The sequence below is a fragment of the Eretmochelys imbricata genome, chromosome 1 (genome assembly GCF_965152235.1).
Source record: "Eretmochelys imbricata isolate rEreImb1 chromosome 1, rEreImb1.hap1, whole genome shotgun sequence".
NCBI classification, from domain to species: Eukaryota; Metazoa; Chordata; order Testudines; family Cheloniidae; genus Eretmochelys; species Eretmochelys imbricata.
The window spans coordinates 49,498,494-49,517,934 of record NC_135572.1 but is presented as its reverse complement, the minus strand read 5'-3'; the positions used below and the strand labels follow the sequence as shown (position 1 = coordinate 49,517,934).

General features: G+C 40.2%; 1 protein-coding gene across 2 annotated transcripts in view; it reads right to left on the bottom strand.

Annotated features, from left to right (window-relative positions):
* Window positions 1–19,441, bottom strand: part of FRY (FRY microtubule binding protein) — a 291,284-nt gene that overhangs the window by 11,014 nt on the left and 260,829 nt on the right. For both annotated transcript variants that reach the window (XM_077810042.1, XM_077810035.1), the window contains 4 exons: window positions 16,887–17,076; window positions 7,579–7,728; window positions 4,387–4,485; window positions 3,545–3,628 (listed from right to left, as the gene is read on the bottom strand). In XM_077810042.1, coding sequence (XP_077666168.1) covers window positions 3,545–3,628; window positions 4,387–4,485; window positions 7,579–7,728; window positions 16,887–17,076 — 523 coding nt within the window. The remainder of the gene's footprint in view (window positions 1–3,544; window positions 3,629–4,386; window positions 4,486–7,578; window positions 7,729–16,886; window positions 17,077–19,441) is intronic.

The following is a 19,441-nucleotide window of genomic DNA, read 5'->3' as shown; positions in this document are numbered from 1 at the left end:
TCTGCAGGGTTTGCAACTGTTGTTCTGGCAGGGGCTGGTGCTGCTTTGAGTTGGTGCGTCCTGGGGAACTTGCTTTTGATGATGAGCTTGGCAGGGTTGAGGGGCTGTTCGAAGGTCAGAAGAGGGAGTTCATGTGCCAAGCAGCATTCTAGGATCTATGTATAACCTTTAAATGGCATTAAAGAGTTTAGGTAGGTTCCCCTATTGCTTCCTCTGTAAAATAGAGAGCCTTTCTTTTACCAACAATTATTTTATTCTTTGGCATATCCCCATCTTCTTCATTCTGTGCTTTTCTGGAACTATCATTTCATGCTCAGGGTGAAGAGCAGAAGAAAGGCATGGAAAAAATTACTCACCATTGTAGGAGTTATTTTTCCCTTCCCAATGACACTTTCTCAGCACATGCTTCCCTGGAGTCTTCCTCCCATTATACTTTTGATAAGTAAATAGAATGAAAAGTGTTGGAGAAGAAAGGCCTTTTGGTGAGAAGAACTGTTTCATATGGACAGGTGAATGGGAGGGGAGAAGAGAAACTTATGTATCTGTCCATCAAAAGTCCTACCATCTTGTGAACTCCCAGGAATAATACATTTTGTGTTGAGGGAACATTGTTGGGAAGAGAATAGGGATTCCTGCAGCAGCGAGAAACACTTCTTTTCATTCTGACCAACAAGTAGTTTGTATACTAACCCTTGCTTCACAAAACACACACATTAACTCTGAAATAGAGAACACCTTATTAAAGACAAACACAACACAACTGTAATATGACATTCATATTTTTAGATGTGTTTAGGCCATTTAGTATCTTATGCAGATTCTATGTACCCAATTCACATTTTAATCCCCCTTTGTGCATCATTCAGTGTTCTCTCTATTCTTTCTGCTTTATTTCCTTTTAAAATAATGAACAAGATGTTGTAAAATGGGACTAAGAATTACAATTATGAAAGCAGGGACTGGTGAGGACGAGGAAGCTTTAAAAACAGCAGTACATCAGGAACTTTTTAAGCTACTGTTTGGTTTCAGTTCTAGTACAGTGGGAAGACAATGATTAAACATATTCCAGTAGTTAAACCTCCACACAAATATTACCTCATATTTGAACTGTAGTTATAAAAGCAATAAGGAATCTTTCCCCATATCCATCTTTTACTTAGTTTTGCACACAGCCCACCCACAACATGCCCATGTGTCACTACATCAGGGCTTGTAAAATGCAACCCAAGCATTGTCAGGTATGTGAGCAGCTTTCCCAATGTGTGCATATACTTATGCTGGCACTTGTCCACAGGCTTTAATGCTAAAAGTGTCAAGGCAGCCAAAATACACTGGGACAGGGTGGGGGGAGGGGGAAGAGGGGAAGCACTAGCTGTGGAATTTGCTCTCCCTTCCCATATGTTCACAAATGCACGTGCACAAAAAGTAAGGGAGAGCAGGAACAGAAAGCGAAGTACAAAGGAGGGAAAAAATGAAGCAAGAAACATAAGAACATAAGAATGGCCATACTGGGCCAGACCAAAGGTCCATTGAGCCCAGTATCTTGTCTTTGAACAGTGGTCAATGCCAGGTGCCCAGAGGGAATGAATAGAACAGGTAATCATTAAGTGATCCATGCCCTGTCGCCTATTCCCAGCTTCTGGCAAACAGAGGAAGAGGAACAAAGGATGATCAGAAAAAAAAGGGGAGAAGGAATAAGAAAGAAATGAACCAGAAAAAAAGGGAGAGAATGGGAGAGGAGAGATAATGAACAAGTAGAGAAAACGTGTTAGAGGAAAATATGGCTAAAATTTCAGGTGTGTAGTTCTGAAAAGGTTATTGTCCTTTTTTTACACACAAAAAGACAAAGAAGGAGGGAATGTCATGTTTTTTCTTTCTTCTGCCTTAAGATGTAACTTCTTAAGTGTGTTCGCCCTCTCAACAGTACTCCTTCCTAGGCAGTCATTTCCCATTTTGTATGTGTGCAACTGATTGTTCCTTCCTAAATGAAGTACTTTGCATATGTCCTTATTGAATTTCATCCTATTTACTTCAAACCATTTTTCCAGTTTGTCCAGATCATTTTGAATTGTAATCTATCCTCCAAAGCACTTGCAACCCCTCTCAGCTTCAACCACAGACTTCATAAGTGTACTCTCTATGCTGTTATCTAAATCATTGATAAAGATATTGAACAGAACCAGACCCAGAACTGATCCCTGTTGGACCTCACTCAATATGCCCTTCCAGCTTGACTGAGAACCCCTTATTACTACTAACTGGGAATGACTTTCAAACCAGTTATGCACCCACCTTATAGTATCTCCATGTAGGCTGTATTTCCCTAGTTTGTTTACGAGAAGGTCATGTGAGGCATTATTTAAAGCCTTACTAAAATCAACATATACCACATCTACTGCTTCCCCCCAGCCACAAGACTTGTTACCCTGTGAAAAAAAGCTATTATGTTGGTTTGACAATTTGTTCTTGACCAATCTATGCTGACTGTTACTTATCACCTTATTATCTTCTAGGTGTTTGCAAACTGATTGCTTAATTATTTGCTCCATTATCTTTCTGGGTACTGAAATTAAGCTGACTGGTCTGTAATTCCCTGGGCTGTTTTTATTCCCCTTTTGATGGATAGGCAATATATTTGCCCATTTCCAGTCCTCTGGAATCTCTCCCGTTGTCCATGACTTTTCGAAGATAATCCCTAATGGCTCAGATATCTCCTCAGTCAGCTCCTTGAGTATACTAGGATGTTTTTCATCAGGCCCTGGTGACTTGAAGACATCTAAATTGTCTAGCACTTGCTCTGCCATGAACATATACAGTATTTGCCATTAAAAAAGAATAACATTTTCCAACACTTCCCACACAATGGTGTTTGAGATACCAATTGTTCTCTATAGTTAAAATAGCACAGAACCAGGAAGATTGTTGACTGCTTTATGGCAATCACTGCATAGCATATACAGGAATCTTTTGTTTCAAATGCAATACATGAAACATTGTTTCGCATAAATGTTTTTCCACAGCATTAATTACTTCACAGAGCACTGAAAAGTCCTTTGATGGTAAATATTTTGTTACTACTAACATCAGTTGGATTTCAACCGATAATTTAAAGGTGAAAGGCTTAATATTTCAGGTATTAAAGCTCAAATGCAAAAAGTCTACACACTATGGGGCCAGATTGTGGCTGCAAAGCCACTGGCCACATTGAAGGTGCTCTGGAAATAAAGTGCACCAGAAGGAATTCCCAGAGACATTATGCTGTAGGAAAGTTACTGCTGTTACAGAGCAATATACATTGGCCCTCGTCAGGGCCAGCTCTGCCTACTGGTGCAGAGTGGGAGGACAGAACCATATCCCCACCCGTTCTCCACCCACTTTGGGCAGGCCTGTGCCAACAGCGACAATAGACTCATAAGTGCAAGAACTGGCATTGTGTCCAAGCTCTGCAAAGGGACACAAGGAGGGAAAGGCACCAGCTTCTTTTGGCATCAAGAAACAATGCATAAATGTCACTTGACAGGAAGGTAAAATAGCTCCTTATTACCTTTTCTTCAGAGTCCCCTGGCTGACAAGTAATAACTCCATCTTGTGAACCCCCAGCAAACGTTGCTTTGCAGTTTGCAAGCCACTGTTTTCAGAGAAAAAAAAAAGTGAGGTATCAGCTCTGGCTAGATTTAAAGAAGGGTAACATAAGTATTTTAAGGCTTCAGAGTAGCAGCCGTGTTAGTCTGTATCCGCAAAAAGAAAAGGAGTACTTGTGGCACCTTAGAGACTAACAAATTTATTTGAGCATAAGCTTTCGTGAGCTACAGCTCACTTCATTGGATGCATGCAGTGAAAATTTTCACTGCATCCGACGAAGTGAGCTGTAGCTCACGAAAGCTTATGCTCAAATAAATTTGTTAGTCTCTAAGGTGCCACAAGTACTCCTTTTCTTTTCATAAGTATTTTAGTCTCACAATATCATGTCTTGAAAACATATTAAGTCAAGTCTTGCAATTAAGCTCTTCATTCAGACAGCCCAACACATTTTGCATGAGTGGGTTGAGTTAAAAAGCTATAATTCTGATTTCTAATAGTGTTTATATCGTATAAACAAAACAAATTAATACATGAATTACTAATTAATAGAGAGGAGGAGCTTGAAAGACTAGAGAATTCACACACATTTTAAATTAAGCTATATAAAGAGCCATTCTTTTAATTCTTGTTGTATCAATTACCATATCTTCCCAAAAAAAGAGAGAGAAGACATTTATGGATCCAAATTCTAGATACAATATTGACCTACAAAATGTTATACTACTATTAATTTAAACAGATTTCAGATCAAAACATTTTAATATATGAATACACAGGGCAATAAAGCATAGAAATCCCACTTACTGAGAGAGTTGCTTCTTTCCTGTTGTTGTATGTGTCCAAATACTCCTGTAGTTCTAGAACACTGAATTTTAGCTTTTCAAGAAGTCCACAGGAGAGAAGCTGGAAACATTAAAACAAAAAATGGGCCAGTAAATTTTACTATTAAAGAAGAAAAATATTAGTAAAGTAGAAACTATGGTATGCACTGCAAAAAGGCACTTTAAAGTTTACCCATTGCCAGTCTCAATCCTATGCTAAAACTCTACTAACATTTCTGGATGTACAGGTTCCTGCTCCAACTGGAATTAAAATTGAAAACACAACCCATCTTGCTAATGCTTCTGGCAGCCAGTAAGGGTTTCTGGAGTAACTAGCACTTTCTTTTGACTTTCAGAGCTTGATTCCATCCACAGGGCATGTTCAGGGGCTATTGGAGCTGAAACAGCCACCTTAGCTCTTATTACTAAAATCTCAGGAAACACATTTGTACTCTGGGCTTCAGCCCAAAATGCTAGACAGAAAGCTGACCTTCCCAAATAAATACACAAAGTGCCGTACAAATATTAACCAGTTAATCTTCACAACTCTCCCGTGAGGTAAGTAACAGTATATACATTTTTACAGATACAGAAACAGATGCACAGAAATTAATAACTTTTCCAAGGCCACAGCAGTGAGTCAGAGCTGACCCAGATTATAGTTCAGAAGTTTCTAGCTCGCAGCTTTATATAAAATGCACAAGCTCACACTGCCATCACAGAACATCTACCTATGGCTAATTGATAAAAGATGGACAAAGTCACAAGAAATTAGAAAGGTTGTCTCATTTCGTAAAGCCAGTCTGTATCATACAACCCATATTACACCAAACTCAAATGAAGCTGCTGAGCATATTGTGTTCTCTGATGACTCAGCATGGCTAGAGCCAGTTCTGCCCCCTCCTCTTGTCTTTCAAATATAGAGCTAGAAGAGGAAGAGATGACTCAAATGTCATGAAGTGTTCCATGCCAACCTGGCAATGCACACAATATTGGCTGCTTGTCAACTTCAATCACGGAGGCAAGTAGGGCAGCTGAGGGAGCGCACAGGCACTGTTGGCTTTCCCAAGAGCTCCATACTGAACCACAAAGCAGCAAAAGGAAGGCCATTCTGAAAGCCTGCCCCACTAAAATCTGATGGCCTCTTCAAAAGCCACCTGCTGACTTCTTCTTCACTCTTTTCTCTCCAACAGAAATACATGGTACTCCAACTACTTTGCCCTGTCCAGAGCAGCAGCACGAGAGAAGCCTTGCTTCACAGCATGAGAGTGTGTTGATGGAGTCAACGTGTATAACATGGTGCTTTCCAAATAGCAATCTCCCTACTCTTCCCAAATTATCTGTAGAACCTAGCTAGTTTCCACTTGAGGGTATGTCTACATTGCACAGTTAACCTGGGGTCTTACATGCGTCCTAACCTTAGTCTTTCTACCATCCATACAATAAAAAAAAATCTTCTGACTTGAGTTTGGAGGTGTCTTAAGTCCGTGCTACCTTACCAGGCTGGGGGTTAGAAAATGGCCTCCACTTCAATTCGGGCTAGAACCCACCCACTTTGCAGTAAGGATGGAGGCTAAATCACTCAGGTGCTGACAGTCATTCAATGACCTTCCTACAATTTCCCCCAAAGGACAGACAATGAGGGACAAAAATCCCCAATGATGGAGATTCCACAACCTCCCTAGGCAATTTCTTCCAGTGCTTAACCACCCTGACAGTTAGGAAGTTTTTCCTAATGTCCAACATAAACCGCCCTTGCTGCAATTTAAGCCCATTGCTTCTTGACCTATCCGCAGAGGTTAAGGAGAACAATTTTTCTCCCTCCTCCTTGTAACAACCTTTATAAGTGTACTCTCAATGCCATTATCTAAATCATTGATCAGTGGTTCTCAAACTTTTGTACTGGTGACCCCTTTCCCATAGCAAGCCTCTGAGTGCGACCCCCGCTTATAAATTAGAAGCACTTTTTAATATATTTAATGCCATTATAAATGCTGGAGGCAAAGCGGGGTTTGGGGTGGAGGCTGACAGCTCGTGACCCTCCATGTAATATCCTCGAGACCCCCTGAGGGGTCCCAACTCCCAGTTTGAGAACCCCTGTCATTGATGAAGATATTGAACAGAACCAGACCCAGAACCGATCCGTGCAGGACCCCACTCGTTATGCCATTCCAGCATGACTGTGAACCACTGAGAACTACTCTCTGGGAATGATTTTCCAACCAGTTATGAACTCACCTTAGCTCCATCTAGGTTGTATTTCACTAGTTTGTTTATGAGAAGGTCATGCAAGACAGTATCAAAAGCCTTACTAAAGTCGAGATATACCACATCTACCGCTTCCCCCTATCCACAAGGCTTGTTACCCTGTCAAAGAAAGCTATTATGTTGGTTTGACATGATTTGTTCTTGACAAATCCATGCTGACTGTTATTTATCACCTTATTATCTTCTAGGTGTTTGCAGATTGATTGCTTAATTATTAATCACATAAAACTATGGGCAGGGTGGGGAACTTTTGTGTGGGGAGAATAGGGAGCACATGCAAAGACCCTGGCATGTGGGGAGAAATGGGGATTCTAGTATGGGCAGAAGGAGGAAAAGGGGTGTATGGGGGAAAGTGGTGTACCCTGAGATGGGAAAAAGGGGGCAGTGGGAAAGCATGCAGAGACCCTAGCACAGGGCATGTGCAAGGAGTCCCTGAAAAAGAAGGAACGGGAGAATAGCACCTAGGGAGCTTGAGGGTGGAATGGGAAAATGGAGGAATACAAGTAGCCTTCTGGTGTGTGCAATTCTTTGGGCCCACAAAAGCAAAGAAGTGTATGACCCCCTAGTTGTTACTATTATTACTAATCCAAAACATAATGTAAACTGAATATGTGGATTTGGGTTTCACCAAAGTGTGAACTAGCAAGATTCTGCTCTACAATGTCTTCAAACTACAAACTCGCATCCTTATTATAAGCGCAATTTTGACTGAAGAAAACAAAATCACTTCTAACAAAAGAAGCTGGATGTTTCCAGTATTCTCCAATAAGGCTGTGCAAATAGTTTGGGTAGAAATCTAAGCCTGCCAACCCAAGAATATTCTGAGTGAGGTTTTTGCCACCCTAGCCTCCTTTACACGACACATGCTGGACATGCTAGTTATTATCCTCTACAGGAATATACTCACCGTTTCAGCATCTACGAAAAGAGTGGGGCATTCTGAACAGGAAGTTAGCATCTGAGAAGAGCTCACAAACTTTGAGCCTATTCCTCGTAGGTTGTCGCCAAGGTAACTGGCAGCATCACAAGTTAGGAAGCAGAACCTTTTCTGAATATTCTGTGAAACAAAATAGTTCTTATCACATTCATTGCTCAAGTACAAACATCTTTCCTTTGCAAACACAATTGCATACATTCCTTTTTCATAGAATAACAGCAAGTGCGAAAGAAACCATCCCCATGGGAGGAAGTGAATGTTTGCACAAGGATATTGAATAACAATTACTATTACACTGGACACAGTGCTCAGAAGTTTTTCCAGATAGGCAGCTGTGGAACTGGCCAGAGAATTCACATTTAGCAATGGAATTACAAACTGCTGCTGAAGTACCATGTTCTTGCTTGTGAGGATGATTCATTCTTTATAAACTACGTACCCTCATGTAGCTTTTTCTTGTTCCTGCTGATCATCAGTGTTGATCAACACACGAATTCTCTGTCCATTCTGGATACTGTTTTGTTAGTACCCAATATCAAGAGGCCAATCAAACAATGTAGCAACAAGCCTAATATCAAACAGCAGCACAGAAACTCATGAAAGAGGTTTCTCTCCTTTTGTTTTCCACTCTTCAGAGAAACCTCCTTGCTTGAACACCTCTGCTGCTTGGGAAGGCTCCAACAATATAAAGTTGCATCTGGAAACTATTGTTCACACAGATTTTTGATATCTGAGTAGGTACAGCACCTAAAAGAGTACATAGTCTTGGTCTTCAAGGAGCATACTGCTCCTGTAACTTCTTTTAAATGACTTCCATTTCATAAATAATAGTAATAAAAAGACAGTTTAAGCCTTTCAAGAATTGAAACAATTATGCAAATATCACTGCCACAATATACCTCTGAGACCAAAAGCTCAGTAGGATTGACATTTTAAAAAAGCCAAGAGACGCTGTACAGATAATTAGACCACCTACGTTGCACTAGATAGGAAAAGCAATTTTAAAAGGGATTTATAAACCCTCATGCCTTGAGGCACAAATCAACCATGGTCAGGGAGAAATCTACCCTACGGACAAATTTAATCCATAACTGTCCATTCCTGACTGTTCCTCTAAAACACCTTTGATTGATTTCCTTTTATTTTTATTTAAAAAATAAAAAATGTTGAAAAATAGATGAAAACTAAGTGAAACATTTTGATTTTGTAGAAATTAAACATTTTATTTGACCCAATATAATTTTTTTCATGATCTTTTGGAAATACCAGAGAACTTGAAAAATCCACTATTCACACAGCTCTAATCTTGGTGTCTCCATCCCTTGGTTCACAGCAGTTGTCCAGGCTCTAAAGTAATAAATGGATGTAAAGGGTAGAGACAGTATAAAAAAATAAATTATTTTGCATGAGTGGACATGGGAATGGGCGGCCATTTAAAGAAGTTTTTCTAAATAGTGAAGTAGCAAGTGCAGATTAATTCTTTATATTAAGCAGCATTTCTTAAAATTTGTTGAGTTTAGGAGGCCAAAGCAAAGTGTGTAAAAATCTTAAAGTAAAGACAGTGTGACTGAAACATAGAAGACTTGATCTTGCAAGCACAACCAAGCGTAGTGCTTACTACTGGGAGAAGTCCCATTGAAGTCAAACACTAAACTCTATATATGTCACATTTAGAAACAATCCTTTTGGGCTAATTAAGTATCACTGTTGCTGGCTTGCTCAGATTCACACCCTGAATGTACTATAATTTCTCATTCCTCTTACTTGATTTGAATAGTTTTTAGAGTAAAAAAAAGTAGGCAATTCTGAATTCAGTCTACGTGTGCTAATTACAAGATAAGGGCAGATTAGAAGGAAAGTATGAAGCGCCTACTACTACTAGAACAGTATTTAGTTAAAGTGTTAGAGATAATGGGGCTACTTAGTATACAGTATTTGCATAATTAGCCAATATTATACTACAAAAAATGAACTTAATTGGTTACCAGAACTCTTAAATTAACATACTCTTTCATTTATTTTAGGTAATATTGCAGAGAATGTTGAAATTTCAGCTGCGAACAGGCTGGCTTTTTAGTTCACAGTTAATAGTATGTAATTACATGGCCATCAGTCATGCAATAAGTGGGCTCAGCTCCCTCCTGCTGACTTCAGTCACTGGGATTTGCACCAACTTAGCCCAGACCTGAATCAGATCCTATGTTTCATGTAAACAGAGGCTTTTGGGAACAGTATTGTTAATCAGCATTGGGTTTACTAATCGTACATGAAAAGAGTAGTGAGAAGCACATGTCAATAACATCCATGAACATTTTATATGAACATAAAAATAGTACAATTTTTTCAGGATTTTTTACTCCTTCATCTGATATTCTCCTCCTCCAGCTGGAAAGAGCATTTTCAGCAGTATATTTATTAATCAGTAAAGGCCTCAATTATAGAAGCTAACTGTTGGCCTTTGATTCCAATCATCACTGAATTAGATGGCCTACTGGAGGAATTAACTTAAACATAAAGAAGCAACAGCAGAGCAGGGACCCATGAAGATTACCTGGCTCCAGAGACATCCCATCAGTTTACCGAGGAAGTACTTTAATAATTTCAGAAATCTTAAACAAGTCTGTTGTGTTGTGAGCAAACACCTAATATACAAACAGTTTGAGGCAGTCCCAATTCTAGATGCCTTGAAAATTGCATGTCTTTCGCTAAACACAGTATTAGATTGACAGGCTGCTCCAAACAAGATTTTGTTGCACAATCAACTATGTTGGGAGTATTTCACATTGCAAACTTAGCACATTTTGGAGTTGTTTGTGAAACTTCCCATTGGCCTGGGTCAACAGTCTTATATTATGAAGTTAGCAGATACGTGGCAAAATTCCGTGGTGCAAAAACAATCAATTTCTGGACAAGTCAGGAACTAGATGATAAAAGCTTGGGGAAGTTGGTGTTCCTGTGCTTTCACCTCAAAGAATAGAATACTGCCATTTCATTGGGTTAAAGATACTCCTAGCTTGCAGTGCTAGCTTGAAGATGCTAGTTTCCTCCCAAAACAAAAAGACAGAGAGACTCAAGTTACTAGGTCCTCTGGCCAAGGAAATAAATGAGTTGCAGCGAATGCACAAGACTGACCAAAATAATGAAAACCTCCTACATTCTCTAATCAATGCCAAATATAAATATAATGAATGCTTATCTAGCCACGTCAAATTTACACTCAACAGGGTCAAACAAAGATATTATGAATGAGGAGATAAAGCAGATAACTACTTGTCGGAAGACTCACAATGGAACTATCAACAATATTTGTTCCTTATTACAAGAAAATGATAGTGCCATCCTTGAAGCAATAGATGTAAATAACAATTTAAGCAATTCTATCAAACTTTATATAAATCAGAAAACCAGTGTGGCTCTAATAAATTTAATCATTTTGTTGAAGGCCTACCTTTTAATAACCTTACTTCAGAACACGTGCTCTTTATGGACAAAGCTTTCACAACACAAGAGATCGAACAGGCTATAAAAAAATATGAATTCCAGCAAGGCCCCAGTGATAGATGGCTTAACTGGCAGATTTCTACAAAACGTTTTGTAATCAGCTATCTTCTAGTCTTTCAAAGGTCTTCACTGAAACATTCCAAAAAGGAACCATATCTCACGACATGAGAACTGCTTTAATTACTTACATATTAAAGAACAAAGATGGTCGCAACTGTGGCGACTTCTGCCCCATATCTCTATTAAACACAAACTGCAAAATAATTGCAAAAATTTTAGTGACACAACTGGACACCATCATCCCATCAATAATACACGCAGATCAGGTAGGTTTCATTAAAGGAAGATGGATTTTTCTTGTATTATCAGCAGCCATTCACTTCATCCAGCAAACTCAGATGTCAGATGTTCCCTCCATAGCTTTGTCTCTAGATTCAGAGAAGGCCTTGGATAGAGTTGAATGGCCTTATCTAATGGCTGACCTAAAAATTTTTGGATTTGGACCAATATTCCTGAACTCGGTCAGTGCATCATCATACAACTCTACCCTTGCTTCACTATCAACTAATGGAATTACTTCTCCCACATTTCAACTAGAAAGACACACATAACAGGGCTGTCCCATCACCCTTCCTTTTTAATCTCTCTCTTGAATCACTGGCAATGCACATATCTCAGAACTCAGCCACTGAAGGTGTGACTATAAACAGGAAAGAATACAAAATCAGTTTATATGCTAATGACATTTTTTGTACTATTGAAGGATCCATCCTCATCATTCCTGTTTCTGTTGAATGTAGTTGACATTTTTGGAGAGATCTCTGGTTTTCACATTAGCTCGAATAAATCAGAAGCAATGGATATATTCAGAAGACCAGATCCTTCTCAGTTTCAGCATTTTCCATTTCAAATATGCAAGGAAATAAACTTAATTAGGTGTTAAGATATATCCTAAGCTTCCAAAAATTGTTTCTATAAATATGGACTATATATTAAAAGAAATTTCCAAGGATCTAGAGAGGTGGCATCTCCTCCTTCTTTCTTTACTGGGGAGAACAGAAATAGCCAAAATTAACATCTGCTCAAGATTGACTTATATTATTAGTCAATTGCCTTTCAAGTCTCTCTTTCACTCTTTGCTCGAATAAATACGCTTATGGTGCAATTTACATGGGATATAAAACAGCCTCACTTGTCACAACAGACTCCTGAAAAATCCTGGACAACTGGAGGTTACATGGGGTTGCCAGATTTGTATTGATATTATCCAGCATTCCAATTGTGTCTTATTGTAAGGTGGTTCTACTCTAGTGGCTCTGTATACACATCGGCCTGGTCTGAGATAGAAAAAAGTTCAGGTATACCGTTCAGTTCCTGCTTTACTTTTATATATCTTAAGAGGCTAGCCATACCCTTAAGGAAAAATCCATTCTTTGTATCTACATGGAGCATCCTGCAACATGTTAAGATGATTAAAGCATCCAATCTTACTAATTCTCCTCTCGTACCACTAGGCAATAACCCACTTCTCAGTATCAAGGCCAACTCCATGTTTAAGACAATTTGGATAGAAAAAAAGAACTAACAAAAATTAAAAAGACCTCATACAAAATGATAGACTGGCTTCCTTTGACTACATGTGTAACAAATATCAGCTATCACTGTTTCTGCAGCTATGCTCAAGAATTCATGCACAGATGGGGACAACTGGTCCATTTCAACTCTCTCACCTCTAGAAGAACATGTTAAGAAATATGGAACCAAAAGTCACTTTGTAAGAATTACTGATATGTGGTTTAAGGCTTTGCAGTAACCTCTCAGTCTCAAAAAGAAAAGGAGTACTTGTGGCACCTTAGAAACTAACAAATTTATTTGAGCATAAGCTTTCATGAGCTACAGCTCACTTCATCGGATGCATGCAGTGGAAAATACAGTGGGGTGATTTTATATACACAGAAAACATGAAACAATGGGTGTTACCATACACACTATAACGAGAGTGATCAGGTAAGGTGACCTATTACCAGCAGGAGAGAAAAAAAAGCTTTTGTAGTGATAATCAAGGTGGGCCATTTCCAGCAGTTGACAAGAACGTGTGAGGAACAGTACGGGGGTGGGAAATAAACATGGGGAAATAGTTTTACTTTGTGTTATGACACAGGGAATAAAGACTCCCTGTCTTTATTCAAGCCTAAGTTAATGGTGTCCAGTTTGCAAATTAATTCCAATTCATCAGTCTCTCATTGGAGTCTGTTTTCGAAATTTTTTTGTCGAAGAATTGCGACTTTTAGGTCTGTAATCGAGTGACCAGAGAGATTGAAGTGTTCTCCGACTGGTTTTTGAATGTTATAATTCTTGACGTCTGATTTGCGTCCATTTATTCTTTTATGTAGAGACTGTCCGGTTTGGCCAATGTACATGGCAGAGGGGCATTGCTGGCACATGATGGTATATCTCACATTGGTAGATGTGCAGGTTAACGAGCCTCTGATAGTGTGGCTGATGTGATTAGGCCCTATGATGGTGTCCCCTGAATAGATATGTGGACACAGTTGGCAACGGGCTTTGTTGCAAGAATAAGTTCCTGGGTTAGTGTTTTTGTTGTGTGGTGTGTGGTTGCTGGTGAGTATTTGCTTCAGGTTGGGGGGCTGTCTGTAGGCAAGGACTGGCTGTCTCCCAAGTCTTGTGAGAGTGATGGGTCATCCTTCAGGGTAGGTTGTAGATCCTTGATGATGCACTGGAGAGGTTTTAGTTGGGGGCTGAAGGTGACGGTTAGTAGCATTCTGTTATTTCCTTTGTTGGGCCTGTCCTGTATTAGGAAACTTCTGGGTACTCTTCTGGCTCTGTCAATCTGTTTCTTCACTTCAGCAGATGGGTACTGTAGTTGTAAGACCACTTGATAGAGATCTTGTAGGTGTTTGTCTCTGTCTGAGGGGTTGGAGCAAATGCGGTTGTATTGCAAAGCTTGGCTGTAGACAATGGATCGTGTGGTGTGGTCAGGGTGAAAGCTGGAGGCATGTAGGTAGGAATAGCGGTCAGTAGGTTTCCGGTATAGGATGGTGTTTATGTGACGATCGTTTATTAGCACTGTAGTGTCCAGGAAGTGGATCTCTTGTGTGGACTGGTCCAGGCTGAGGTTGATGGTGAGATGGAAATTGTTGAAATCATGGTGGAATTTCTCAAGGGCTTCTTTTCTATGGGTCCGGATGATGAAGATGTCATCAATGTAGCGCAAGTAGAGTAGGAGCATTAGGGGACAAGAGCCGAGGAAGCGTTGTTCTAAGTCAGCCATAAAAATGTTGGCATACTGTGGGGCTATGCGGGTACCCATAGCAGTGCCGCTGATTTGAAGGTATACATTGTCCCCAAATGTAAAATAGTTATGGGTAAGGACAAAGTCACAAAGTTCAGCCACCAGGTTAGCCGTGACATTATCGGGGATAGTGTTCTTGATGGCTTGTAGTCCATCTTTGTGTGGAAAGTTGGTGTAGAGGGCTTCTACATCCATAGTGGCCAGGATGGTGGTATCAGAAAGATCACCGATGGATTGTAGTTTCCTATCTGTCAGAGGCTCGTTCACCTGCACATCCACCAATGTGATATATGCCATCATGTGCCAGCAATGCCCATCTGCCATGTACATTGGTCAAACTGGACAGTCTCTACGTAAAAGAATAAATGGACACAAATCAGATGTCAAGAATTATAACATTCATAAACCAGTCGGAGAACACTTCAATACCTCTGGTCACGCGATTACAGACATGAAAGTTGCGATATTACAAGAAAAAAACTTCAAAACCAGACTCCAGCAAGAGACTGTTGAATTGGAATTCATTTGCAAATTGGATATAATTAACTTAGGCTTGAATAGAGACTGGGAGTGGCTAAGTCATTATGCAAGGTAACCTATTTCCCCTTTTTTTTTCCTACCCCCCACCCCCCCAGACGTTCTTGTTAAATCCTGGATCTGTGCTGGAAATGGCCCACCTTAATTATCATACACATTGTAAGGAGAGTGATCAGTTTAGATAAGCTATTACCAACAGGAGAGTGGGTTTGTGGTGGGGGGGGCGGGGGGGGAGAAAACCTGGATTTGTGCTGGAAATGGCCCAACTTGATCATCATACACATTGTAAAGAGAGTGATCACTTTAGATAAGCTATTACCAGCAGGAGAGTGGGGTGGGGGGAGGTATTTTTTCATGCTTTGTGTGTATAAAAAGATCTTCTACACCTTTCCACAGTATACATCTGATGAAGTGAGCTGTAGCTCACGAAAGCTTATGCACAAATAAACAAATAAACTTATCCATCTCTAAGGTGCCACAAGTACTCCTTTTCTAATTGTGAAATAGTTATGGATGAGGACAAAGTCACCAAGTTCAGCCACCAGGTTTGCCGTGACATTATTGGGGATACTGTTCCTGACAGCTTGTAGTCCATCTTTGTGTGGAATGTTGGTGTAGAGGGCTTCTACATCCATAGTGGCCAGGATGGTGTTTTCTGGAAGATCATCAATGGATTGTAGTTTCCTCAGGAAGTCAGTGGTGTCTCAAAGATAGCTAGGAGTGCTGGTAGCGTAGGGCCTGAGGAGAGAGCCTACATAGCCAGACAATGCTGCTGTCAGGGTGCCAAATGCCTGAGATGATGGGGCTTCCAGGATTTCCAGGTTTATGGATCTTGGGTAGCAGATAGAATACCCCTGGTCAGGGTTCTAGGGGTGTGTCTATGCAGATTTGTTCTTGTGCTTTTTCAGGGAGTTTCTTGAGCAGATGGTGTAGTTTCTTTTGGTAACCCTCAGTGGGATCAGAGGGTAATGGCCTGTAGAATGTGGTGTTAGAGAGCTGCCTAGCAGCCTCTCGTTCATATTCCGACCTATTCATGATGATGACAGCACCTCCTTTGTCAGCCTTTTTGATTATGATGTCAGAATTGTTCCTGAGGCTGTTCTACAGAACACAATGCCATCCATCTCAGGCATTGGCACCCTGACAGCAGGATTGTCTGGCTATGTAGACTCTCTCCACAGGCTCTACGCTACCAGCACTCCTAGCTATCTTTGTAGCAAAATAATAAATGGATACAAAATCAGATGTCAAGAATTAGAACATTCAAAAACCAGTATGAGAACATTTCAACCTCCCTGGACACTCAATTACAGACCTAAAAGTCACAATTATTCAACAAAAAAAAACTTCGAAAACAGACTCCAATGAGAAACTGCAGAACTGAAATTAATTTGCAAACTGTACACCATTAAATTAGGCTTGAATAAAGACTGGGAGTGGATGAGTCATTACACAAACTGAAAACTATTTCCCCATGCTAATTTTCCCCCTATGGTTACTCATACCTTCTTGTCAACTGTTTGAAATGGGCCATCCTGATTATCACTACAAAAGTTTTTTTTCTCCTGCTGATAATAGCCCACCTTAATCGATTAGTCTCGTTAGAGTTGGTATGGCAACCACCATTTTTTCATGTTCTCTGTATATATACATATCTTCCTACTGTATTTTCCACTGCATGCATCTGATGAAGTGGGCTTTAGCCCACAAAAGCTTATGCTCAAATAAATTTGTTAGTCTCCAAGGTGCCACAAGTACTCCTTGTTCTTTTTGCTGACACAGACTAACAGAGCTACCACTCTGAAACCTGACAACATAATAAGTAATTCATTACTACTACTATTTAAGAATGTATGGAGGGGTGTGTGTGTGTGTCTATGTGCTCACCTAAAGGTATTGTTTTAGAGTTCCAGATCTATTCTCTTACCTTAAACAGAGAGGAGAACACATGAAATGTATAAACTGCGCAGGACCCATCAGAATCGCACATGAGCTGGTTGATATGACTACGCCAGGCTTCTTCTGCATCATCACATGCAGTGGGCTGAAATGCAGCAAGGATGGCAGAAAAGAACGGTGAAGGAGGAGGGGAGGCATTTCTGTCACCTTCACCAAAACTGGAGAAGAAGAGAAAAATAAACCATCTCACTCTATAATGCAAATACATCCAAAAGATGCTGTAGATAAGATGCTTATTGTCTTAGCATGCTGCAATAAATTGATGTAATCTAAATACCACTACATACTAAATACCACTATCTTCCTATCGTAACTAGAATCTTGGTAATTACTGCTTGAGACTGGCGAGATGTGAGAGTATAACTCAATACCTCTAAATCAGAATGCCCACCCATAATTGTAAAACATATTTTTAAGGGAAAAAAGTTAAGTATTTTTCAATTATTAATTTTTATTTACTTTAATTTTAACTTTCTTTTTCTTTTTGTGTATTGAATACATTCAAAAGGTTGAGCTTAAGCATCTGCAGTACACACTACTGGTATAAGAAAATGTTGTCTTAGTAACATATGCACAATTATCTACAATATATTAAAGCTGGTCTCTCTATATAATTAAGGTTACAAAATCCTTATTTTCAGTTGCACAGAACTTTCTGAAATTATCACCTACTGGGCTGATATTTTCCATACTTGGTTTCTGCTCAAAAGTTAACATTTTGGAAAGTTTGATCAAATATTGTATAGCTGTTTTTGAGTAGCAGGAGAGTAAAAATAAACATACTTTCCTCATTGTTCTCCCCCTTGCCCCACCCTCCACAAATATGTTCTGAGTAGCTTTACGGTTCATAAGGTTGGAGGAAGAAAGTGAGAATTTGGCAGAGAAATAGACCCAATTGAGGAGAAGGACCTTTTGCTTTCAGGGGAAATTGGTTTTGACATAACTTGAGTATGACCTATGGAAAACTGCACTTTGTACATGTGTAGTAAGTTTTGAAAGGGTTTTCCTGCTGTGTCAGGTGGAGGGTGGAGATGCATTGTCCCAAGGGGAGCTCTCAGAAGAATTCTATCTCAGGGAGGAAGAATTCTTCCTGGAACAACATGGTGCAATAGGGGAATGAGCTACCCCTACTTTAGGAGGTGCTAAAATACTGTCTCCTGGACATTCCCCCTGGGGAACGGTGCATGTACATGGAGAAAACAGTCCCCGTGCTCTCCTGAAAGCCTGACTGCTCTGAGAAATCTAGCTATCTGGGGATTCTGTGCCAAAAAGCCAGAGGATCCTGCAATTAGAACTCTACTAATGGCTAATACTTAGTGTACTATGCTGCTGGGCTGACGATCTTTATCCACACCTTCTAACTAATCCTAGACTTTCTTCAAGATTTCAAGGATCTCTTGAATTAGCATTGCTCTCTTGGCACCAAAGGTTGAACTTGGTCCAGATGGAAGAATAGACTTTTATTGTGGAAACTCTTCTGGACGCAAATAAAATCCTGATCAACTTGGAAGATAGGCCTAGTATGGTTTATGCTTTCCTTCCAGCAACAGTGCAGGCCGACAATTGAAGATGGTCTGGTTGGAGAAAAGGGCCTTGGAAAAGAATGTCCAGTCTGGGTGGCAGCTGTCATGTTGATTCCAGTTTCAGCTCTATCAGATTGCAGAATCTCCTTAGCCAGTTCGGAGCTATTACAATCACCTTCATTTATTCACCATTTTATCTTTTGGATTACTTTCCCTACCAGGAAAGGGCGGGAATGCATATAGCAGGCCTTGTGGCCACCTGAGTGACCCCTGTGCATGATACCAGGAGGTTCAGTAGATGGAAGCACTGAGCTATGGTTCGTTTGGTGCACTTGTGCAGGACAGAGATGAGTTCCTGGATCTTCTGGAACCTGCTGAGTGATTGGTAGATCTTTGCCACTGAGCTGTCTCTGTCCACTCCCAGGTGGGTATCCTTACCGATGGGATCAAGGAACTTTTCTTGATGTCTGTTACAAAGTTGTGGGCTTGCAGGAGGTCCAGAGTTTGCATCAAATGCTGTAGGTTGGGTCAGATTTCTCATTAGAATATCATCCAGACAGGGGTATAGATGAGTCCCTTGTGACCTGAGCCTGGCTCTGACCACCAGCATCTTCGTAAAGACCTTTAGGGATGATGAGAGACTGAATGGGAGGGTTAGTTACTGGTATTGCTTTGTGCCATAAGCAAATCTCAGAAGTCTGTGGTGGCACAGGTGGATGGGGATACGAAGACATTTGTCCACCAGATCTACGAAGTTGGGAAATCCCCATGACACGGGGATATCACCACAGAAACTAGGATCTCCATCAGGAATTTTGTTTTTGTCATCCATTTGTTGAGCCTTTTGATATTTAGAATGGCTCTGACTCCTCCTGTATGCTTCTGAACAATGAAGAAGCCTGTAGAGTATGAACTCTATGCTTCTGAACGATGAAGAGTAGAACCCTAAGAACTTTTCTTTTGAGGGAGCAACTTCCATAGCTCCTACATCTAGGAGATG